Source organism: Genypterus blacodes, unplaced genomic scaffold (assembly GCF_046128005.1).
Source record: "Genypterus blacodes isolate CSIRO-AG114 ecotype Tasmania unplaced genomic scaffold, CSIRO-AGI_Gbla_v1 ptg000067l_1, whole genome shotgun sequence".
Classification (NCBI taxonomy): Eukaryota; Metazoa; Chordata; class Actinopteri; order Ophidiiformes; family Ophidiidae; genus Genypterus; species Genypterus blacodes.
This window is the reverse complement of record NW_027466879.1, coordinates 14,997,712-15,020,955: the sequence shown is the minus strand read 5'-3', so window position 1 is coordinate 15,020,955 and position 23,244 is coordinate 14,997,712. Positions and strand designations below refer to the sequence as shown.

Here is a 23,244-nt window from a genome sequence, read left to right as displayed (position 1 = left end):
AATACAGACTTTTACTGTGTGAGAGCGAAACCTTAACAAAAACCTTTTTATTTCATTAAATCCAATTGCATCAGTAAGTTGTGCATACATTTAAACATGTGGGAGTTTAAAAATAAATAAATTTTGAATTATATGAAGTATTACTTAAAGGAAGGTGTAACTGAGCAAATTATCACACACAGCAAAATCTGTAAATTAAGCAATTGGTTTTGAAACAAAAGTCAGAAATGTCACCCTCTGCCTCAGAGCCCTAGACTGTGGAGGATAGAAGTGTTCAAACATACTTTAGCTGGGCCATAATGAGACCAGAATTCATAATGCATGCAGTCCAAAGCCAAAACCTCTGGGAATACAGGATGCTAAATGGAGATTTTAGAGAGGCTGCACATTGTGAGTCCTTCTTCCTGACTTGAATGGAATAAACATTGCAAATATAATCCACCTTAATCTCTGAATTTTTCTGGCAGATAAAACCAGAGGCTATGATCAGAGCTTACACGGACAGCTGTGTACAGCCCATTGTCAAATGATTAACTATTACCTTCCATTTAAACAGATTGTACACAAATCACATTATCATTACTGGCATTGAAATTAAAAAATCTACAGTTTCTATGTCCTATCATGTCGGTTAGCCAGCACTCCTTTCTTACACCTAGTGGTAGAAATAAATGCCACATAAAACACAGGCAATTTAAAACATAACAATACATCAGGTGGCTAACCTAAATCAATGGCTACTGCATTTAGTAAGATTAAAATAAATATATTTGAACATTTGTTATTATGTACCTAATGCATCCGTTGATGTCTGTTGGTAAATGGTTATTACATGGCTTAGGTTGTATCAATAAAGGCTTTTGGAACCTCATATTTTTAATAAATGATAATTTTCTGTCACTGTATGACTGGCTGCACCTGAATAACAATTTAAATCTACTTTAAGTTTACTTGCTCAACAGTCGTTAAATAGAAGGAATAGTAAATAGAGAGCAGGATGTGCCCTGAAGCTTTATTTGTTCAGTTGATTTTGTGTTACTTAGTCACCCTTTTACATTCCAAAATGAAAGAAGAAGCCAAACGAATAATAGCAAAGAAGATTGACCTTTCATAATTGTTTCAAGTAGCTGTTAATGATTTTATATTTGGCTTGCATTATACTGAGGGGTCCAAGATCCAGCCCCCCCTTACATATAATTTGATGGGTAGATCAACAAATTAGACATAAAGATGTGAGCAGTCCATCAACTATGGCTCTCACATTTTCCATGGCTAAATACCCATGTCACAGTGTATGTCACAGTGTACACTATATATTGTACAGATATACATTTTAAACCCTTCAGATACGCTGCACATGTTGACTGAAAAATGTTAAATTAAATCTGTCTGAATGCTAGCATTATTTGGCAACACTTTTACTAGGTGCAGTTTTTCTTATTTCACCATAACCTGTTTAAAGAAACCTAATTTACAGTTGTGAATATTCTCATAAACAATCACTGTATTGTTTTTCAGATGGATTGTAGGCTTGTAAATACAGACAAGTAGACAGAACATAAAAAAAGAAAAGAAAAATCTCTTAAACCATGCAGCAGCTCTCACTTACCACCATTTAGATTATGTTGCCATTTGGAAAGAGGGGGAAAGAACAGTGACCGATTAAGTTATATACTGTAGAGTCTGAGAGTAGCTCTTTGTATAGTTGCAGACAAGCCAGCAGCTTTGTGAACACTGTTATTCTCCTACTCATATGGCATCCAATGTGCTGTTATTATTGCCATTAATACAGCGTGCCAATAGACAGCTGCTGGAAAAGGTTATCTGGGAGCCCCCTGTTGTTTACCTAATGTGCATCTGTGAAGGTTATATTTGCATGAATCTAAAATGTGGCGAATGTGATACAATGGCCCCCTAATCACACCAGTCAAGTGGTAAGTAGGCAAGTCCTCCGATAGTCATTTCCTTTAATTGAGATCTCACCGGATAACTACAGTTCTCAGCTGCTAGAGATCTGGTATTCTCTACTTTTGACCTTGCATCTTGTGTGAGTAGGGGAAGCACTCTTTTAATTTCTGACAGGGAACAACCTGGCCATGAGAAATGGGTCTTTTGTGTCTAGAAATCTGCCATTGGTTAATGAAAAAACAGATATTAAATCAAGCACAGAGAGAGTTGAGCAAAGGATATCTTTTATATATAAACTACGATTTTTCCGATTTCACTTAGTTTGGCACAAAGGAGGCCTAGAAAGGGAGTCGATGCTCACACTGTAGTAATTGTAGGGAAGAAGTCAAAGATTAAAAAGAGAGAATACCACTTTAAGATTCAAGTGCAGCTTCCAAAACACAAAATAAATACTGATCCCGCTGCCAAGTATCTTACCCTCACAGCAGTCAATTCAATGATTATCTTATTGGTACAGCATGACTCACTCCTTGGGCAGCATAAAATACTTGAAATACAGGAAATACTGTGCTCATAGTGTATGTCAATGAGGATTGACTTACATGCAGTACATGGACTACTACAGCATATACAGTATCACCCATTAATGATACTGTAGTAATGTTCTTACCGTCAATAATGTCTTCTTGCTTGTTGCGTCTCTCGTACACAACAATGATGACTACCAGGATTATAATTTCTGCGAGCACGCCCAGGAAAGGCCAAAGCGGCGCCAGGTGACTGCGAACCCGTAGAATCGTATTCTTAGCGGTGGTTCCAATAACGTTGGTGGCATTGCATTGGTATTCTCCAGGATCTGTGTTTATGTCCACGTTTATGATGTTGAGCTCTGTGTAGTTGTCTCTATTGGTGATGAAGAAGCGTCCAGAGGAATTGTCAATGTCCTGAAACACAGTGATTATTTCTTAAAGTTACAAGTCAAGTCAGTTTATTTGTACAGCCCAATATCACATACAATGTCTCAAAGGGCTTTACAGACCCACAACATTTGGAAAATTCGCGACCCAGCCCAAAGCTCTCTAGTAAGATGTGGAAAAACTCCTGAGAAAACCTTAATGTGTAATAAAAAAGGAAGAAACCTCGGGAGAGGCAATTCCATGAGAGATTCCCTCTCCACGAATGGCTAGGTGTGCAATAGGAACTAGGTTACATACATAGCAGAGACATGCGTAATATGACTACTGTCCTTATCTGTCTATGTATCTATCTAGCAATCTACCTATCTAATCTGTTTCTGCACATTCAGTATATTCAAACATATACCATGTAGTTTGTTCCCTCCAGTTTACGCCATATCCAGGTGGGATGTGGGTAGCCAACCGACTTGCAGTAAAGCATTCCATCTTCTCCCTCTTTTTTATTTTCACTTCGTTTGTGGCCACTGATATCGGGCGCCACTGGAAAAGTGAAACAAAAGTAGTCATTAGCATAGGTGGCAGCTTTTGAACATTCCTAACTTCTCTACCATATTGTCAGAGAGTGATGATTAGCTTCTGGCACTGGAAATAAAGGAAGAACAATGTTAACAAAGTCATTCAGGAATCATATACATCCATTATGTCATTCAGATGAAATTGTCATTTGATATTCCTATCTGTATACTGTATGTTCAATTCATTTTTTCCTCCCCCCTGTTTTACCTTTTTCTGCAAAAGCCAAAATGTGATACTGGGATATTCAGTTCATTGCCTAAGGTAAAAATAGGTTACTAAAGAGCTGATCACTTTAACAAAGACATAATGATTATTTTGTTGACATTCAATAACGTCTATGAATCTTTGCCATATCATTTGGAGCCAAAGATGATTGCTTTATAGCAAAATAACAATTAAGTTTTTGTTACGATAAGCATTTTTGTTGTCTGTAAAGGATAACTAAAAGGAATGCTGGGAAATTTACTGTAGTAGACAGTAAGATTTTGAGAAAATACCGTTTTGGATATGCAATTATTTTGTGAAAATGGATAACCTCCCCACCAAACCTGTGCAGACTGAACAAACTAAAGCCATTCAATACAATTAATTGGATCATGAACAGTGGGACGAGTATGCGTCTTTCCAGATGTTCTCATTCAAAATAACAAAGCAATTCCCACAAAAGAGACTTTGAGACAATGAGAAATTATCTGACGTGGCTTTAAAGAATACGCTGATAATGAAAATGTAAGCACATGTCCTAAAGCATTATAATTCAAAAATGTCTACAAAGAGGTCAAGCTGATGTATCCAAAATAATTGCGTCCCAAAGGTAAGACTTTGCTTTTGGACTCTTCATTTAACTAAGCATCAGGAAGATAACTTCCTGATTTTCTTTCACTAATCCTCAAAATTACATGAATTTCTTCCATGCAATTAAACAGGATAAGGGAGAAGCCTGGAGTGAGTGTTTTTCATGGATAATGGAGCGGGAGGGGTCGGAGCTCTTTGGTGACATCACCCAACTCTAATTATGGTGCACACGTGCTCACTGAGCAGGGGCGTGGCCAAGATCAGTTGTGCCTTATCCTGTCTGTGCTACCCCAGTGACTGACAGCATGAAGACGGCCCTCTGAGTAGCACTGAAACTGGCAGAAAGCTTAATTTCACACTCCTGACTATGATTACAGTGATTATCAATCTGCGTGTGCTAGACAGGGGTAAAGTGGCACTAAATGAGTGTGAGAGCCATGTGTGAGGAAGAGCAAGGTCAAGGCTGTTAGTCTAAATAGAAAAACATTATGAATCAAACATTTTATTCAATTTCCACCTTTTACCAGTGCTGTACCATTCTAACTGTGATTGTGACAATTTGTATACAGTTCCATAATAATGGACCATAAATGTTTCCTTCATTTGTATTTGAAATGATCCTTACCCGAGTTTTTAAATTTGGTAGAGAATGTGCTTAAGGTTAAGTAAAACACGCAAGGAAGTAAATATGTATCTGTGGCAAGCTTAGTATCACAGACAATAAAGTCACATTCCTGCCACAGTGATGGCTGGGACCGGATTCAGAGCCCTAATCCTACAACATCACAGAACCCTCCATCTGTTGCCTCTGAGCTGAGTCCTGTGAGGATGAGTGTGCCAAGGACACTGTAGGCGAGGGATCTCAGTGAACTGCCGCCAGAAGCGCAGAGTAAGGCTGGCAAGTAGAACAGTGGGCTTGCTACCTGAATGACAAAACACCTCAAGCACTTCTGTTAAACACAAAAGCTTTTGAGCAGTATTTAAAATGTCCATACAATAATGAGCACAGTACTGTATGTAGACTTATTTAACTAAAGGACACAATTGCGCATCAGCAATTTCATTAAAGCACCCTGGGGGGAAGGCACATCTGAACCGTCACAGTCCTGCAGTCTGGTGATGGCTTGGACACTTCAGTCTGAATGGCAATGACTGCTGCCGTTTCCAGTGAGAGCACAACGCACACGGTCATCGCCCATGTTATGCAATCCGGCAGCGCTTTAGCACAGCCGCGAAATAAGAGGCAGGGCGTGCTCAGTATGTGCTGTAGCCATGCCACAGCAAATTGGCTTAAGTGCTATACACAGGCAAGCTCCTCTTGAGCAGGGTTTCACTTCCCCTTTGTCAGAGACGATCCCTTACTCAAGTTGATGGCTTCACTCTCAGCTGGAATAAAACTAACAGTCGCTCTTTGGTTAGCTATTCCAACATCTAAGTCAGGGAATCTAGATGATTTGTTGTTTTTTGCATTAAGTGGAAATTGCTTGCTACCACCTCTTAAAAACACTCTTGACAAAGATTTGATTAATTACTGCTAAGAATAAAGCAAATCATTGTGTTTGAGGTCCCTGGTTATATCAGTAGACTGACTCAGAAGCAGCCTCAGAATTGGCAGGATCGGACCCAAATATCCTTTTCAGCAAGGGTTCTTTTCACACAGCTTTAGGTAGCTAACTTTTCTAGGACACTTTTATCTCTCTGCCTACCAGGAGAACACCAGGGGAGACAATGGAATAGGCTAAAATTAAAGCTCGGGCTTAATTTGAATACCTGGCTGATGCCCCATACAGAAAATCTTTCGATGATTAGAATTTTTTAATTTCACATAACAAAATGTGCAGAGGAATCTTACCTTTTACTTCAATTGTAGCGTTTGCATTTGGTGCCATGTCAAACGTGTAAACACACATGTATTCCCCACTGTCGTCAGCTCTTGGTTTCTTGATTCTGCAACAAAATGCAAAACAAGATAGGTCATAGTTTTATTCGACTATATAGCAAATTTCTAATTCTAATCCATACAATCCTGCTGTTCCACTGTGCAACTGTAGCTTGACAGGGAAGGACAGGACAAACATTAAGCTGTAATCCACGTCCGTGTCACTGATATAATGTGAAATGGAAGTGGCTAGTTGATCTTATCTTGTGGCTAGGAAGAGTCTGTGGTCTATCCTCGGGGGCAATAGTTGCTTTGTGCTCTGATGGTCATACTGTGTGAGAGCAGGAACTTCCAATGGTTTAACTTTGCATTAGATTCAGTTCAGTATTTGTCTCGTAACAATATGAAGTTCAATTTCTGAAATGCAACAGGAAATGTGGTCTTAAGAGTTAACGCAGCATTAATCACTTAATATGAAATATATAATCCTTTGTCTGAAATACAGTGCTGCTGATAATGAGTTCATTGGGATATTCATTTGAATGCAGTTCAATGGAAAAAAAACTATATTATTTTTACTACACAACCATACCGAGATTCTGTCTAGCACAAATAAAGACACATTGTGGGGGCCATGCAAAGCTAAAATATTTGTGACAATCAATTACTCAAATTCTTTCTAAGGCAATCTCTAGTTGGAAGTAGGAGCTCATTTTGAAAGCTTGTCTTCAAAACTAGCCGACAAAAAGAAATTTCAGGGTTGACGGTGAAAACATCGTGTTGGGCCTGGAAATATGCAATCATTCTGCCTGAGGGAAGCATGAGACCAGTGTCCTCAATTTGAACAGTGGAACAATTTGAACACTGTAGAATGGGCGATTGTGTCCATTGCAACTGATGGTTCTCTGTCCTTGACTTGTCGAGAGAGGGCATTGGTATGACACTTAATCTACCCTTCCTGGACCAGTGACATTTTGTGTAAATGTTAAGAGTAATCTCTATAAGAGTATTTCTCATTTACGTTGTCCCTTTTGGCAAAACACCATTTCCTATAATATATGTCTAACTGATGGTCACCTGTATGCCGTGTTTCTCTGCTCTGTCCGTGTTTTTGGAATCTCTTGTCCATTCTTCATCCAAAAGCTTTCCTTGTGGGTATTATGGGCAGTGGTCAAATTACACTCTAGGGTAAGCGGTATCCCAGAGTTGTCAGCTTGCAGGATGATCTGATCAGAAGCATTGATCTTTGGTTCTGGAAGACAGAGATAGTCAAACCTTATCACAGAACTGGGGCAGTTCAAATGTTTCCTCCCATAGTAGCTGTAGGCAGTATGCTTTTCTTGTAACATCTGTGTGGGAGGATGTTTAAGACATGAGGACAAAGTGCACAGAACAAGTAAACAAAACACACAGTACATGAAGAAGCTAGAATGACTTGTATCAACATACACTTTGTAGAGTAATACAAGTAAAAGCTGAATAATATCAGTGAATTAGGTAGCAGAGCACATGAATACTTTAATTGGCTGATAAATATTGATGAGCGTTGGAACAACCACTACCAGAAGTCTGTCTTGTTTTTTTGAGGGTTAAAGTTTAAAATACACGAAAATAATATGCACCGATTGTTATCGTATGCATCTAATTTAGCTACACTGGCCATTGCGGTGCACTCGTGATTGTCCTTCCTTCTGTAATGTACTGCTTACAGTCTTCTGTTAAATATGCCAAACATACTGATACTCAACGGCCTCTTAACATTGCCCATCTTACATAAATCAGTCATCAGAATGTGTATTAAAATTGGATATATGCTAATAAATGTAGGGTGAATTTAATACAACATTGAGCAAACCTATGACATTTTACATCGCTGGTGTATGACTATGCGAATTACCCTCTACATCCCTAAGTACCCAGGCTACTGAATACCATCAGCCATTTCTCAAGGACATTTGGAAAAGTGGGAGGTGTTATCAGAGAGCGAGCCTCCTCTGCTCTGCCTTGAGTAGTGAACGGGAAGCTTCCTCTGCCCTGCCCCTCCTCCTCCTCCTCCTCCAGGGCGGGCCAACCATGGCAACGGTGGAGCCCCAGAGGGGAGGAGCAGAGAGGAAAAGCATCATAATCCTACTATTGCCTGCTGCTGCAAGACCAGTAGTAAAGCAAAAGGAGGAGGGGGGTGGGGGGGAGCAGGGCTACTGTGACTGGCGAGTGACTTCTATTAGCATTCATGGCACCTTCTTCCTGCAGTTCTGTATACTCAATATCTGAGGGGATATTTCTCCCCCTCCCCTTTACATCTCACTCCCCCCACCAAGCTGAACTACATGTACTATTTATAGTATCTTAGAGACATGGGTACACACACAACATGAGGTACATAAATTAACATTTAGCAAACATGGCACAGTGGTCCACAGGCAATTTAACCAAAAGGTTGTTTGTAGGACACCAACTCAAAATCTGTTAACTGTTGGATAATGTAATACCATGTCAGAGCATAAAATGTCACTCTAAATTAGCCAAGATCTAGCAAATGCCCTCCCTTCGCCCCTACTGCTACTCTAAATGTATTTGGATCAATACTGTATTTCATTAACTGTTCATTATTGCATATTATGGGTGTGACTTCACCAGTTTGTGCCTTTTTTCTTTACATCATCCAAAAGTTAATTACACTACTGTACAGCCAAGCAAAGCTTTTCGTAAATCGCTTTTGCCAAGTTGTGTGAAATCGATTACATGGCTGACACACAGTGACGTACTTGGCTGGCTCTATATTTAGGGCAGCATTATGCCATCGCGTAAGGCTGTGCAAGCCTAAAATCATGACATTTTAGCACATTCCATTATAATCTAACTGCCTCCAGAGACAGGTGTCAGTAACTGCTATTTCTGCAGACGCTGAGAAAATTGAGGGCCACTTAAGGATGTGGTTGAGCCAAATGGTTTAAGCCACTCATGCACTCTTAATAAGGATATGTCCTTTTCTGTATACTCTTGGGTCTTGTTTAGAGCAGCACACATTTGTCATTTTCCAAAACAAATAGTGTAAAACATGCGATCGGGACTGTTAAAAAGGACAGCAACACAAATATGTGTATACTTTTCAAAAGCCACTTTCAGTTGTACAGCGAGTCTGTACTCCCAAAGTCCACTGAGATCGATGTAAGCATACATATTGAGGAAAAAAAGCATCTCTCCCCATTTTCCATGTTCCACTCTGCATGCATGTTTTATGGAAACTTTGAAATCAAAACTGCATTCACTAAAAAAAAAAATCCAAATGCCCGTCAGTAGAAGCTTGTGCATGGGAATGAATTACTACATATACTGTATATTGATAACAATACACTGATTTAGAACAATTCACAATCACAAACTAAATCATGACTTAACGGCTAAAACAAGACAGTTGGGCTTCAGCACGTTCCTCTGCTACAAACTATACATTCACATCATCGTGGCTATTATGTATAGCCTGTTATATACATGTAATAAATTCGATATATTACATGTATATTAACGTCTCAGTAATGACAGAATATTTTTGCAAGGATTTGACACATTTGATTATGCAAGCGTGTTTTATTGCAGGCTCGATAAACTATATGGTGGCAGGAAAATCGGAGACAAGTGAATGAGGCAAGTGAGCATTTGCTGTCTATTGCACTTCTAAGACTTGAAATGACACCAGCCCTACACCTAATGAATTAACACTCCTACAAAACATAAATCTATATTTTAAGACAGTTCAATCGTTATGTATAGGTTAGAAGAGTCAGCGAGGATAGGACTCCTCTAAGCTTATCAGAGTTTCACTATGACTAACAACATTCCACATTTCACTGTGCTCCAGTGGGCAGAGCACAGAGGCATGTACAGATTAAAGGGTCCGGCTGAAATTCAGCATGTTTGACTGACTATGTGCATAGAGCAGAGTGTTAAAGGATATAATGTCATTACTGATTCACAGTCACACATTTAATGGCTAAGAAGGCACAAGGTTACACAGCACAGGCAAGTCTAGAGAGACTTAGAGGTGAAATCTGTCTCATCTGAAGGGGAAATGAGACACTGAAAGCCCTCATGTGGTCTTATCCTTTATTGGATTACCACACTCAAATTTGAAAGTAGAACATTTTTTCCTTTATCAGGAAAAAGCTGACAGCAGGAATTGTTCTTTGCACAGATTCCTCCTTGTGTCTTCTTACAGTCCCATTTACACTTTGCCCAGAGTGAAAAGCCAAATCAAAAGCCGTCATTACTTCAAAGCACCCCTGGGTCTCCTATGCTACAGTTTGCAGATAGGGCTTTGAAGTAAATAAAACAATCCACACAACGCAAAAAAGACACAAAAAACTGATAAGGGGATAAATCCGATAGCAAATGGGTGAAATTAGGTTACAGTGGAAAAGATAATGATCAGAATATATCAACAGGACTGAGACAAGAGTCAGAACAAAGGTTTGGCATGAGAGGAAAAGGGAATGTAGATAGAGACCAAGTAAGATTCCTGGGTTTGTGGTCATTTATGACAAGATGCTCAAAGGATTTTGGGAGAGACAGGGAGTTTACTAAATTCAGTGTAATAAAATAAACATATTTAACAAATCAAAATTCAAAAAATGAACACACAAGGCAACCAGTGACCGTTGTGAGGGGGTCTTGTTTTTACGGAGTGGGGTGGTTGGGGCATGGGATTGGTAGTTCGTTCACCATCTAGGGTACTACAGCACATAGACCACTCACTCTGTAGCACCGAAATGGTGGCCTGGGCACGGATCCAGGTCATGGCAGGGTTTTGTCGGAGGTCATTGCGCTTGGGGTCGTTGCTGGCCCGGCACTCATAGGTCCCGGAGTCCTCCAGTGTGAGGCGTGTGATGCCGAGCACACTGACTCCGTTGGCTCCGTAGGCCGTGTTGATGGATACCCGACGCTTGCGGGCTCCGTCCCACAGCTGCTTGAAGGAGTCGGCTCGGTTGATCTCAGCATACCACCACTGGATCTCCGGAACGGGGTTACCAACCACGTGGCAGTACAGCTCAAAGGTGTCCCCCGTAAGCTTAGTCTCAGACATTGGCGACTTCACAAACCCAGCTGGAGAGGAAAAGTGTATCGGGATGGCAGGGAAGGAAAGGGTAGAAGAGGGTTAGAGTAGTAGGAAGGTGTGGAAAGGCCAAGGGATGGAGAGAGAAATTAAGTGAGATTAAACAGAAACAAAAGAGAGGATGATTAAAGGCAAATGAAAAAGAAGCAAGCCTCAAATCATCGATAGGTGGAAAAATGATTGTCTAATCCAGTTTGTCTTTTGTGTCAACATTCTACTAGGGCCACACAACTCAACACAAGTCATAGTCAGTCTTCAGTTCATGTCAACATGTAGGAGTGAGTTGTGTGCCGTGTTTCTCTCCAATATACAGTGTTTAAGAATACATTTTGTGCGCTTGCTTGTGCTTAAGCAAATGAATATATAATCAGTAAGTTACAATATTGACTCCATGAACAGCACATCTTACCTGGACCACTTGTAGACCTTTGTAAGGCTGTGGGCAGGGGTGAGTAAAGAGGCTTCATTTTAGCTGGAATGGTGGATGGCTTTATTATACTGTTGTTAAATTAGTTATCCATCCATCCAATCTATATACTCAAACTAAATAAAAAATTATAAAATGAAAGGTCACCATGGTACTATTTTAGGGAAATTTCTGCAACCACCTAATACGGTCGAACAAAGGGCTGCAGACAGTTAAGAGTCATTAGTTCCAGTTAATTAATCAAGTGAGGAAGACAGAGTAGATGGGCTTTATGCAGTGGTAGTAACAGCAGCAGCAGTAAGATTAGTGGTGGCTCTGGTAAAGAGGCAGAGGAAGGAGCGCACCAAAACCAAAAGGGGAAGGTTGTATAGACGGGTTTTCTGAAACATGTCATTTTGAGATGAACATGCAAAGGACACAAAACAGCAGCAGTCTTACTGTGAGAGCGTCACGAAGAGTCACTCAACTAAACTGTGTGGACTGAAAAAAACATTCAAAGAACAACAACATGATTTTCAAAATTTCCAAGACGCATCCAAGTATGCCTCCTCAGTAAATACACTGGCCACAATCACTGTATAAAAGGGTATTGAGAATAGACAAGAATAGAGAATAGACTTAGGGTTAGATGATATGGAGACTCATCTCATGGTATATGTTGTGTGGAATTTCAATTGAGAATCACCAGATGGGAATGTCTGTCAGATGGCAATAATCAAATGACTCATCCCCTGACAAATCAGATTTCATCACACTGATGTGAAAATCCAAAATACTGCTTGACAGTAGTCCTGCCTTAACATTTATAGATACAGTATGTTAAGAAAAAGCTGCCTGGGGGGGAAATGGCATAATGATAAGTCGACACAATCTGTATTATTATTACACTGTAAAAAATCATTTCAAAAAAGTACAATTACAACAATAGCTACAAAATATTTGTATTTTCTACTTAGGAAAGCAATGTGCATCCCGAAGCAGAATTGTTATTTTATCTCCCATACAAGGCTTAAAATATTCACTCGGTAATTAAGACATATAATACAGAGCGACAGTGCCTGCAGGTTCACCAGCTCAGGGATTTTATTAAACACTTGTTTAGCTGAAACCCTGATCAAAGAAGCGCAACCATCAACCATCCAACACCCGTGTTGCAACATCAGTGCACGAGCATCTTACAGCATTCATACAGCGTAGTTCATTGCTTTAGTACAATCAAAGCAAACAGCTCTGTTGCAGAATTCAGTGTGACTCGGGTGCCACAAGGCCCATGCTGTGTAATTGTCACTGCTGAAGAATAACACTGCTTGATCCCACACAATGTCATGTGACTCACCAAAAACAGTGGCTTGGAAATGTTCCCCTTCTGCTTAATATCTCTCACTGATACCACTGTTACGGTCAGATCAATGACGGCCACTTTGAAATGATGAACCCTGCTGAAATGAAGGTATAGGAATGTGCGTTCATGTGTAAATGTCCTGAGCAATCAATGGGAATCCATCCATAGCATAAAGGAGACTACGTAAGTGATGCGACGCAGCATGTGCCATGCTTTTGACAACATTTTCTCAATACCAGCATGGTATCAGAATAGTCTGTAGTCTGTTTTGATAACCATTATACAAATTCCACAATACAGACAGCCATTAAACACACACATAAAACACTTGATTACGAACAGAATCTATACCTTTACATTAATTTTATTGCATTGCTTTTTGAATTTGTCACTTAGGAAAATTACTCTGTGTATGTATCCATGTATGTATGTATGAATGTAATCACATTGCATCCATTGCAGTTCTAGCCACTAACACCAGAAATTAGGTCAGCCAGCTTTCATTTTGGATAAGCTGGTCTTTGCAAAAATCACATATGGTAACAGGCCAAGGATAGGTCAAAAAATCTTCTCTCCTACTAAGAATCCATGGTGGCAAACTGTGGTACCATTGAAATGTATGGCAGCAAATACCCCCACAAACAGGGTAAAAACATACAGGACTACACAGCAACCTGCAGTTACTGAAGCTCATTCATAAAGCTTGTTTGTTTGATGCCGTGGTGAATGACATTAAGAGAGGACGGATCTCATGTGGGGGGGAAAAAGAATACTGCGTTAATATACACGGACGCCTAAACTGATGAATCAACTGAGTGGGCTTACATATCAAATTTATTACCAACACAGGTGAGGCAAATAGAATTTAAAACATCTACCTGATTTAATACTGATGATATTACTGTCAGGCTGAAACAGGGCTTAATTTTTTGTGACAGTGAGATTTACGAATAGCTTGACCGACATGCAAATGACTTCATAGAGTAGTCAAACCTTTTTCAATGAAAACACTACGACAGGCCAGAGGCGTTTATGAATGAGGGACTATGATTTTAAATGAATTACTCTCATTGACAGCTAATTAAATTTTTTTTAATCAATCTGAAAGCTTTATTATATTAACACAAATAAATACACACATATCCCAAACAAATACACTCCTTACAATTGCAATTTGCAATGATTCTTATTGTTATTAAAACTGGATTCATAAGCTGCCTTGTGAGTGAACGGTTCAGTGTCTGTGCCTGATTCATGCCTCTGTTCCACATCAGTAGTTAGCCCAACAATACACCGCCAGCCGTAATGAACCTCATCTGATGACAAATCACCTGGACTGCAGAGACTGTTCCCTTGTCCTTGCAAAGTGTCAGCTGTAAGCCACATGTGCCGAAATAAATCACATAAATGGATGAAGGAAGCAGCCTTGATTCTGCCCTGATTCCTTCAAGAGGGAGACAGAGTTTTTGGTCGCTTGAGTTTTAGACCGTGTGCTGTGTGTAAATACAACAGTTTATAGACCCTCCTAGGTCTGGACAACCAAAGTAATGCATTATAAGCGCAGTAGTATGTAGCTCAGCCCCTGAAAACCAATCCAGTCATAGTTTGTCTACATCTACATTTTTATTGAGTTACCTTGTATCATTAACCATCCTTATATCATTTTCGGCCTGTCTGTATTGAATTTGATCAACTACTTGGTTGTTTGGGGACATTTAATATAAAAACCAAAAAATAAAGTAGTTTTTTGTCAACACTGCTAAAAGGAGCTTCAATTCCTTAATGGCTCAACCTTGATGCAGGCGACAACGCACAGGTTCGATTGATGCAACACACAAAATCACAATATGCATACTAGCTCTAGCTCACAACACCATGGCCTACATTTTATCTAACCTAATGGATAATTGTAACTCGTCCATATCATACTGGTGGAGTTGTGATAGATTTATTATTAAAATTATTAGTTGTGATTGGGAATTTTCCATTTTAATTTCTCCTGAGACTCTGGTGGAGTGTGTGTACATATACAAATATATTTTAGTTACTTTATTCAGTAAATTAATCAACAGTCAAAATAATTTTCAGTGACCACCGTAGATAATTTACATTGTCTGTACTGTGAAGTTGTGTGGGACAGTTTGCCAATCTTGATGGCAATGTGTCAGCACAGTGCAGTGCTTAAGTCCAGCCCAGTCATACTTAGCAATACATGGGTGGGGTTGTTGTCATAGTAACACATTCATTACACAACCAGTTCATGCCCAAGTTAAAATGAGATTTAATTATAGGAATGGCAAAGTGTAAGCATAATATGAATACAGTAGAGTCTTCCAGCTAGGAGATAAGCCGTAGAATATTAACTTGCACTTACACGCATGTCTATGTGGAATGCCTGGAGATATGCAGAGTAATTAGCATTTGTTTCTTTTCTCTGGAAACATCTGGGCCCATCAAGATCACCACATAATCCCAGAGGATGAATCCATGCCTATCCGCCTACACTGGTAAAGAAATACTTCAGTTTGACAGAACATTATTGTGGTATTCTTTACGGTGATTATGGGCATGACAACGACTTGGCTTGGCACGTGGCACCGTTGATTGACACGCAGCAAAGAAGAGCTCATAATCACCGCGAAGAATGCCCTAAAAGGTTTCGGGGAAATGTAATTATCAGAAGAAGAAAAAAACGTATCTTCAAATTCAGGCTCAGAGGGATGCTGAGGAGAACAAACTATAGACAAGAGTCAGCTGACAGCTGGACTGATTTTATTTGTCTTTGTTTTGTCTTAACTTGCAAAGAAAAGAAAAGAAAAGACAAAGCAAATGGTACACATCCATTTCAAATGAATGCTGGGGGAGAGGAAATGGTAGAAAGCAGAACGATGGCTAATTTTTAACAAATGAATGGCGACGCGCTGTAACAGTGATCAGCTGAAGTGGCAATCCACTTGTATTGTAAACATCCGTGACTTGGAATTCCTTAGGCCGTTTTATTGAAATGTCAAAAGCTGGCTATAGCTGTAGCTGCTTTCCCTGCAGTACATGACACCCTCGATTTATGCACAAAGGTAACAAGAGAGTAAAACTATGATTAGGATATAATGGCTCTTAATGGGTGTTCATGTTTTCCTCGGGTACAGCTTGCACAACTGTGCCACGTGTTCTTGTAACACTTTTTGCCCTTGCCTTGAATTTTTTTTTAAAAAGCTGTCAAAATATTTTCTATTTTATGGCACATAGCTTCATCGTTTTGCCAGACACAGTCTTCAGGGTCTGCAGCATATATCAATTTTAAAGCCATCGTTTCAAGATAGAGCTGGAATTGAATATGCCGCGTGCACAGAGCCAAAAATGTCAGGTTTCTAAAAAAAAAGCCTCAATACTTAAGTCATTCTGCTCTGAGGAACTTGCAACTCATGTCTGTTACCACTGTAATTCTCTTCTTGCAGTAAGTATAGTGGTGTTTAAATGCAGTGCTGAGCTGTACTGAGCCAGACTTTACGATCGGTAGTGAACAGTGGCAAATTATTCCACCAACCACAGTCACGTTTGGTTTGATTCTAGTGAACCAAATTCTGTTCACTTCCTGCCTTCTCCAAGTTAAATATTCTTCAAAGATCCACCAGGAAAAGAGAACGCCTGAGACTGTGTACATTGCGCAGTAAAATGTTATTTGCTCGGTTGACAAATGTTTACTGTTAAATGATGACTGATATGGTAAAGTTTCAACCTGCATTTTTCAAAGGCGCACCATTGTTTGCTTGTTGAACGATTGTGACGCTACATGCAATACAAACCTTTCTCACAACGGATATTTTAACATGAATAAGGTGTTAATGCAATAATGACGGCTGGCTTACTGGCACACCTTGATGGAACAGCGCCATCGTGTCTTGTGACGCATTTGTGCTATCACAATTCAAAATGTCCGCCGTGAGAAAGGTCCATCTTGTTGTCTTTTGTTAACATAAACCCACAACAGTTCGCATGCGATCACGCAAAGCATAAGCAGGGCCATAATTAGGCAAATGATGACCACAACATAGGTAAAGGAACATTCCGCAAAAACACTAGGTTGAAATATTAGCAGATACTATTTAATGTTGCATCAGAATAATAATATCTTAAAATATCCTGTAGCTTCCTGGGCCGAGCACGATCCGTGGTCGTATGGCAGTCACGAACATTATAACCCGCAAACCACGCTGATGCAGGTAAAAGAGAGCGCACCCATGAAAACAGACAGCGTGACCCACACCACCATCACGCAGCCTGAGTGACTCAGCTGCCTGCCTACAACCTGGATCTCCATCCCCCGTCACACACACACACCACAGAAGGAGAAAGCAGCTATTAGGAAACCCCCCTTTCATGGTCACTGAACTGGTTATGTGCTCAGAGGGCTGTGTGTATGTGTGTGTGTGCGTGTGTGCGTGCATGCGTACAGGCATGAATGAACGTATACGACTGATTCTTTATGGTGCCACTATAGAACATATGACGTCTAGCTACACTGTTTATGTTCTGCTGCTTGTCACTCACTGTTACTCATTGAGGGAGCTGGTTGCCGTCTTCTCGTGGACGTGTTGTGCATTCAAACATGGTTCCCCGTATATTTCTATGAAAAATGCTCACCCAGTGCATACAGCAAGATGAGTTTTTCGTGTTCGCACATTTTTGGCCAACAAAGCAATGCGTGTTAGAATTGTTTTCTGGCAGAGATGGCTGACAACCCACACACATGAATGGACAAATGATAATAATGTGTGAGCTGTAATATCAACGGTGGCCACTACGCCAACATCACCACACATCCATTGTGCTATTTTGGGGGGCTTGAGTCTCCCTCATTTTCATGTGCAGGTGGCCAGCATCAAACCTTAACCATCACTATGTTTAAGAAAGGTTTTTACTACAACAAAATCCTTTAATTGTGCAAAAATGTATGCCCTTGAGCATCTTACATTAATACAAATTTTGCTCATTGTTTATCAATCAGATACGGTGTAGAAGAACTATTAATGACAACATGCTGTTGTGAGAATAATTTCATAATAATTAAGTGGCAAATCAAAATAGAACACTGAATTCTTAACACGTCTGCTTAATTTCCTTCTAGTCAGTTTTTTTTACATCTGGAATTTCCTTAATGAAAGCAGCTTTCTTGACATTTGTGATAGTGATAAGTGCTGAGCAAGAGTGCAGAGCAACATGGCTCACAGTTACCAGATTGCATTGGTAGCTTTGCATGTTTTAGCCCATTAACTTCAACTGCATATCATTTATAATGAGTGGACAGCACACCCATGGGTAACACAATCCCTCTGACCCTGCGAGGGCATCCCAAGCAACCAGGAGGTGACATCAATAGGTAGTTTGGTTGGTGATCTCCCCTCTGCTGTTCCCCTCCACCCCTGCTAGACGCCCATTTGCTTTATCTTGCTGACACATACTAATAAAGCTGTAGCAAAGGGACAATATTCAAATGCAGACAAAACAGCAGCCACAATTTGACTGACACTTTCTTGAAAAATACAGCGTTCATAATCATTGCCTTTGGATAATCAGACTCAGAATACGAATAATAACAAACAATCCCTGCTAGGACGCAACAATAACCCAACTGTGACAACTGTGATTAGCTATTTCAAATCGATACTAATTATATTTCCTTTCATTTAATTGAAACCTACGGCTACTTATACTGTATGTAGTCTAAAGTTGCATGGTATCCTTTAGAAACTGGTGAATAAGAATGCAATGTGCACATACATATTGCTGATTTGTAGTAAGAGTTACATGCAGAGCAATAACATCATTTTCTGCTTCCAAAAGCAAAAGCAGTGTTCGCTTCAAACAATGTTTAAATATACAAACGCTCATTGTATAAAAACCACGCAACCTTGTTTTCGACTAAAAGCATTTGCAGTTTCCCTCGCAGACTTCATCACATCCCTGATTTACCCATCTGGCTCTCAGGTGGAGCAACGACAATAATAAGAAAAATATTGCTGTTTATTGTAAAGCAACATTTCCGAGCAAAGTGTTACCGTGGTGACTATTTCCACTTATTGTGAGATTTAAAGTGATACTCTGTGAGATCATTTTGAGACTAACTGCTTAAGTAGGAGCACGACATGCGAGGGTGAATGATTTGATGTCAAAGCTTAGCAGACAGATTAATCACGGGCCACTGATTCTCCACATAATAATTTGGCAAAATTAGAAGAGATTCATCTCCAAGAGACTCTTTTCAGTTACTTATAATTTTTGCAGGAGAGGCAAGGACAAACCCCTGGTTTCATGCGCATTAGCATTTAGAATTGTTGAATTTACTGCAGCGGTTTAAATACTCCGACCAACGAGAGAAAACTGTGTAGGAGTAAACCAAAGTAGCCTTCTCCTGGAGCATTCTGCCTAGGAGGCGCCCTTGTACAGCAAACTTAACCTGAGCTGGTCCAGCACAAAAACCAAGAAGTGGAGGTCCATGTCTAAATTAGGAGACTTCCAGTGGTGAATAAGTATAACTCAGAATGTAAAAACTGTTTGGTGGCGGGGGGAGGGCCTGCACGCTCAGCAAAATCCGGCCCGGATAAATACCTATTAAAATGTGGTTCACCTTATGGCTGTGCATCAGCGTGTGCCTGCAGTGTCTTTTAGACTGTGGGATGCTGCACCTAATCAGTGCAGCACATATCAGATTTCACAGTAGGCAAGCATGACTCAGTGTAAGAGCTGGCTTGGGTCCCACAGCATATTTTCCAGTCTTATAAATGCACCTTAACCTAAAGTGTGCCCGGAAACATGATATAGACATGATGCCGTACCATATAAGGCTATCGATTGAATGATAGGTAAGTATAAAGGTGGTGGCCTCCATTACATTTAGCACACACAAAATAATAATTATTAATGCAGTGCTACAAATTACAATACATGTGGGCAGAGCTCTCTTGACATTACGCATTTTGATTGCGCAACTCTTGGCTGTACTTGCTGTGTCAAACCTGTCTTGATCTCGAGCAAGTCAGTGCAAATGTCAGTGCAGTAGAGAAAACACAGCCACACGGTTGACATGCCTGCCTGTTTTCCTTGATATCAGTGAAATCACAAACAGTATCTGCTGGAGGTGGAGGCCACATAGTTTGCAGCGATACATTATGTAAATCGCAAAAAGCACTCGGTCAGGTCAGCTCAGCCACCTTCCCAGCACATTTTTTTCCTCTCTTTTTTTTTTTTTATTCCACATCCTCCTACGGCTTAAATAGTTCACAGCCACCTAGCAAGTCTTTAGAGGACTGTGCAGCTGTGCACAAGGCCGGTGTCCATTAAGAGTTAATGGATTCACTTTCACAAAAGGACCTTAAAGCCACAGTTCTCGGCGCTGTGTCTCAGTGATAAAAATAGAAACACGGCAGAATGGACGGATGCTATTTACAGTCTTCCAAATATCTGTCGCAGAACCATCTACAGTAGGCCTACTTTTTCCCTGAGCGTGAGGAAATAATGGCACCAATTCCCTCTGCTTGACAGATACAGTGATTACATCTCATGCACTTACAATTATTATTCTCTCCATGTCACTGTCTGAGCTCTGTAACACATGGGAGATTCTAGGATTGCATAAGAAGCCATGTGCCCATCACCCTTAATCTGTGACGGTGAGAGATACATGAAATGACTTTTGGATGCTCAAGACGTGCCCAAACTTCATCCAAATATTGAATATCAACGTTACCTAACTGTAATCAAACCTACAATGATACAGCTGATTGACTATTGACATCTTAAACGAAACAGTACAGATCATTGCCTACATGTTCTATAAATTAGCCAGGAATCTCTTCATCAGACAATGTAATGACACATTTAGTGACTATGCAGTACCAATCTGTCTCCCTTCTGACACCTGGGTGAATTTGTGCGCTTGTGCATGTGTGTGTGCATGTGTGTGTGTGTCTGTAGTGTGAACTTTTCCCCGGGGAGCGGTCACTAACACTGGGCAATGAGTACAAATTTTTTGGAATGCCTCTGTTCGGGCTTTATCGAACAATAGAGGGATTGTTTGGTACTTAATTTTCCAGATGGCATGATCTGAGCATGCCTCACTGTGTTCACACACTACAAGCGCTTCAGGGGAACGGATTGAGGACAGAATATAATTTAAGGAATAGAATGTTGTGAAATGTATGCAGTATGTTAGATGTTGTCCCTCCCTATAAGATGTGTAAGTAAAGTCATCAATCACATCCTGTTATTAACATACATATCTTTGGTCACTCTTGCATTGTGGGTGCTCAATTATCCCTTAACAACTAGAATTATCCGCTTTATTTTTGTCCTAGGCCTCTCACAGGATCATGTATGTGATATTGATTTGTCAACACGGGGGGGCCGGACATTTGAGAATAAGATTTAATCATCATCTTACCAAGGTCACCACAAATATGTATTCATGGGTTTTGGACGACCATCTGTCAGTAAATCTCTCCACATAACCCAGAGATCACTCCTTTTTGTATTTGTCAGCATCCGCCTCTGAAGAACAGTGTTAAGAGATAAAGATTTGAGCCAGTCAGGCAGCCACCTATTGATAGTCCTTACAGTACGAGCAGGTACAATAAATTGTTTGAGCTTTTTACAAGTCCACAGTTCTATGTCTGGTGATTCAGTGGCAGCACTATTTGTGCGTAAGCCTAAAGGCAGGGCTTGTGGAAACACACACAAACCAGTAATACAACAGTTTGAACACCTGTGCCGTGTAAATAAGGCTTAGACCTCACATGTCATTCCCCCAGGAGAAACCTCAAATGACTCAAATTAGAATGCGTATGAGTGATGAATATCAACATTTAAAAACACTGAAACAGCTTCTTTTCATTTTTCACATTAATAAGTCATAATCTTCCATCATCATGTTGGTGTTCCTCAGGGAACCTGATGAAGGCTCTTTTAAATTAGGAAACCTTCCTATTTGCAAGATGTTTCTGCTGGGCGATGTGCTTTTCTCCACTCTGCTTTGATGTCAGGATGTTTGTATCAGAACACCCAATGTGTTTCTGACATTTGCGTACACCAAATCATTTCAATTTCAAACGCTGAACAGAAGCGCAGCTTTCGAAATCAAACTCACAAGTGAGAATTGTTGCCGCTATGAAACATTAGCGGATCTCGGCCTACGCACCGACCATCAGATCAGATTTACCGTCATTTAATATATTACAAAAGAGGAAACATGCTGTCAGACCGCATGAGACAATCAGATAACCAAAGGAGGGGTGTTGGTTACTTATTAAGCTTTATTAAGCCTAGCTGAAGACTGGATAATGGGAAATAAAGACCAGTGTGGAGCAGAGTTAGTTTGGTCCAGGCGGTATAAAACACACTCTGTACCTTTCTTTCCTCAGCATCCAGTGCGGGTTAGTCCTGTACTACTACGTACTACTGTTAGCCAACCCGCTCACACTAAACAAAGTAACACTGCGCACTGGTAGCAGGTAGGACCAGAGCCAGAGGAGCAACTGCATACATGTCCACAGGTCATTCAGGTGAAGTGCATTCAGTCTTCTAAATGCTTGATAGTGACATTGATCCCTCTTACAGGCGCACCTACATGCTCCTTCTTTGAGAATGTGAATGAATAACCTCTAGGTAATGTCACACTAACGTCAGGCTTTTTATAGATTTGAGTTCATACATGCGGAAAGGCAACGCAGATAAGATACAGAGGTTCCCATGCGCGCAAAATATGCAAGATTCGGTCATTAAATCTGAATGATTAATATATAACTTAACTCTGGCCTTGTTGTCGAGATATGTTAAACTATAATACACGTCTCAGCGCAGGGCATTCTTCAAATCCTCTTTGGAAACGTCCCCTTCAGTCAAGTCACTTTCCTTTCAATTCGATATTTCCAGAAATGTCACGGTCGCATCTGGTGTCTTACCGTTTTGAGCCGAGCTGAAAGGCAGCATCAAGTTCCCCAGTAGAAGAAGAGGGACCACGGCCAGCATTGCTGCGTTAGGATGCATCGTCGGGGCTCGATGAGAGTACCGCGGTCTCGTCGGACGAATGTGGGAGGAGAGATCGTGTATTGATCACAAGATCTAGAGAGATGGGCCGAGCATAGCACCGGGATCTGTAAAATAGCCTGTGGTGGAAATGTCTCCCTTAATGCAAGAGCTTTTTTGCGTGCAGCGATGACAGGATGGTCCGGGACGAGGCCAGGGGCTCAGGGATGCCGATGTGCGGCCATAGGCGGTGCACAAGCCTCCTTGGATTGC

At 40.5% G+C, this 23,244-nt stretch overlaps 1 protein-coding gene across 2 annotated transcripts in view; it reads right to left on the bottom strand.

Annotated features, from left to right (window-relative positions):
• Positions 1 to 23,244, bottom strand: part of LOC143004791 (neuroplastin-like) — a 25,912-nt gene extending 2,668 nt beyond the window's left edge. The window contains exons 1-6 of one of the 2 annotated variants that reach the window (XM_076155938.1): positions 22,908 to 23,244; positions 10,828 to 11,175; positions 7,153 to 7,327; positions 6,049 to 6,143; positions 3,232 to 3,365; positions 2,579 to 2,852 (exon numbers count right to left, since the gene is read on the bottom strand). In XM_076155938.1, the coding sequence (XP_076012053.1) occupies positions 2,579 to 2,852; positions 3,232 to 3,365; positions 6,049 to 6,143; positions 7,153 to 7,327; positions 10,828 to 11,175; positions 22,908 to 22,992 (1,111 nt within the window). In that variant the 5' untranslated portion in view covers positions 22,993 to 23,244. The remainder of the gene's footprint in view (positions 1 to 2,578; positions 2,853 to 3,231; positions 3,366 to 6,048; positions 6,144 to 7,152; positions 7,328 to 10,827; positions 11,176 to 22,907) is intronic. The other variant, XM_076155939.1, reaches the window with a different exon arrangement.